This window comes from Charadrius vociferus, unplaced genomic scaffold (assembly GCF_000708025.1).
Source record: "Charadrius vociferus isolate BGI_N301 unplaced genomic scaffold, ASM70802v2 scaffold1732, whole genome shotgun sequence".
Classification (NCBI taxonomy): Eukaryota; Metazoa; Chordata; class Aves; order Charadriiformes; family Charadriidae; genus Charadrius; species Charadrius vociferus.
In genome coordinates, this window is record NW_009647284.1 from 18,835 (window position 1) to 21,093 (window position 2,259).

General features: G+C 64.2%; 1 protein-coding gene across 1 annotated transcript in view; it reads left to right on the plus strand.

Moving 5' to 3' along the window:
• Nucleotides 1–2,259, plus strand: part of TNKS1BP1 (tankyrase 1 binding protein 1, 182kDa) — a gene marked incomplete at its 3' end in the record, with an annotated part of 6,596 nt that overhangs the window by 2,144 nt on the left and 2,193 nt on the right. Inside the window, exons 2-3 of the mRNA XM_009880032.1 lie at nt 363–1,679; nt 1,887–2,251. Of these exons, the coding sequence (XP_009878334.1) occupies nt 363–1,679; nt 1,887–2,251 (1,682 nt within the window). The remainder of the gene's footprint in view (nt 1–362; nt 1,680–1,886; nt 2,252–2,259) is intronic.

Here is a 2,259-nt window from a genome sequence, read left to right on the forward strand (position 1 = left end):
TCGCCACGCCGACGCGGGCTGGCTGGCGGAGCTGCTGTCCTCGCCCGGGCCCCACAGCTCTCCGGAGGTAAGGGGGTGCGGGAGCTGGGGGTGGTGGTGGCGGGCTGCGGTGTCAGTGGGGCGCCGGGCGGGGAAGGGTTGAGGTTGGTACCCCCAGGCCTGGGAATGGGGGGGGTCCCACGGGGTGGGGGGCAGACAGCAGGGTCTGTCCTCCCCTCAGGATGGGACCTTGTGCTGTGTCCCACAGGCATCCCAGGATATTACCCCCTCTCTTTTCCTCTCTGAGTCTCCTTTCTGCTGCGTGAGCCAGGACTGTCATCCCCTTTAACCCCCTCTCCCCCCTTCTCACCCTATTTCCCCAGGACCTGCTCGGCTGGTCGCGGAAGGACCTGTGCAGTGAATTTGGCATTGGCAGACCTCGCCAGGCCACCACCTTCGACTGGACCCATGAGGCTGTGGCCGGGGAGAGAGACTGGCCTGGTGAGACGGAGCAGGACAGGGAATTCGGGACCAAATCAAGCTGGGTCAGCACCCGCAGCGTCAGGACTGGGGACCAGCAGGACGGGTCCTTCGGCACCGCCAGGAAGGATTGGGGCAGCGATTACAAAGGGACAGAGCTGGTGGGGGAAACGAGACTGGGCTGCAGCGACTGGTCCAAATCCCATGGCGCAGAGGAAAGCTGTCTGCAGGATCAAGACTTTGGTGCCGGCAAACCCAAGTGGGGCACGGGCTATGGCTTGGACGGCGCAGGCAGCAGGGAGGAGATCGGCTCCGGGAAGGCTGACTGGAGCAGCAGCTACGGCGTGGGGCACGGCCAGCAGCGGGACGAGGAGCTGAGCTCCAGGCAGCCCAGCTGGGCTGGCAGGTACGGCTCCGGGGACGCGGAGAGCCAGGACAGGGAGGTCACACCTGCCTGGGCTGGCCAATATGGCAGCAGCGATGCGGAGATGAAGGACAAGGAGCTCACCCCAGACTGGGCCAGTAAATACAGCAGCAGGGATGCTGAGACCAAGGACAAGGATTTTACGCTGGGCTGGGCTGGCAGATCCAGCACTGGGGACACCGGGACCGCAGACAAGGAGTTCAGCCCCAGCAGACCGGCCTGGGACAGCAAATACAGCACCAGGGACATGGAGAACCAGGACCGGGAGTTCAGCCCCAGCAGACCAGCCTGGGACAGCAAATACAGCACCAGGGACATGGAGAGCCAGGACAGGGAGTTCAGCCCCAGCAGGCCAGCTTGGACTGGCGAGTACAGCACGCGAGACATGGAGAGCCAGGACCGGGAGTTCAGCCCCAGCAGACCGGCCTGGGATAGCGAGTACCGCAGCAGGGATGTGGAGAGCCAGGACCAGTTCAGGCCCAGCAGACCGGCCTGGGATAGCGAGTACCGCAGCGGGGACATGGAGGGCCAGGAGCGGGAGTTCAGCCCCAACAGACCAGCTGAACCCAGCGAGTACAGCACCAGGGACATGGAGACCCAGGATGGGGAGTTCGAACCCAGGAGACCGGCCTGGGATGATGGGTACAGCAGCAGAGAGATGGAGACGCAGGACAAGGAGTTCAAACCCAGCAGACCAACCTGGGATGATGAGCACAGCACCAGGGACGTGGAGAGCCAGGACCAGGAGTTCAGCCCCAGCAGACCGGCCTGGGGTAGCGAGTACCGCAGCAAGGACGTGGAGAGCCAGGACAAGGAGTTCAGCCCCAGCGGACCGGCCGTAGCTGGCGCGTATGGCACCAGGGACATGGAGACCCAGGACAGCGGGTTCAAACCAAACAGACCAGCCTGGGATGATGACCACGGCACCAGGGACATGGAGACCCGGGACGGGGAATTCAGCCCCAGCAGACCAGCGTGGGACAGTGAGTACAGCAGCAGAGAGATGGAGACCCAGGACAGCGGGTTCAAACCCAGCAGACCGGCCTGGGATGACAGATACAGCACCAGGGACGTGGAGACGCAGGACGGGGAGTTCAGCCCCAGCAGACCAACCTGGGCCAGCGGGTACAGCTCCACGAACACGGAAAAGGAAGAAAGCGAGTTTAGTCCTGGCCGGCTGAGCTGGGCTGGTGAGCGCAGCATTGGCCAAACTGAGCTGGTCGATGCTTTTGGTGTCAGGAAAGGTGACCTGCCTGCCGCCCGTGGCCCCGATCCCCTGGCCCAGGAGCCCGGCTGGGGCAGCACTGACCGGCAGGAGCGTGGTACCACCCATAGCAGGGACTGGGCTGAAGAGCTTGGAGGAGCCGAGCGCCACA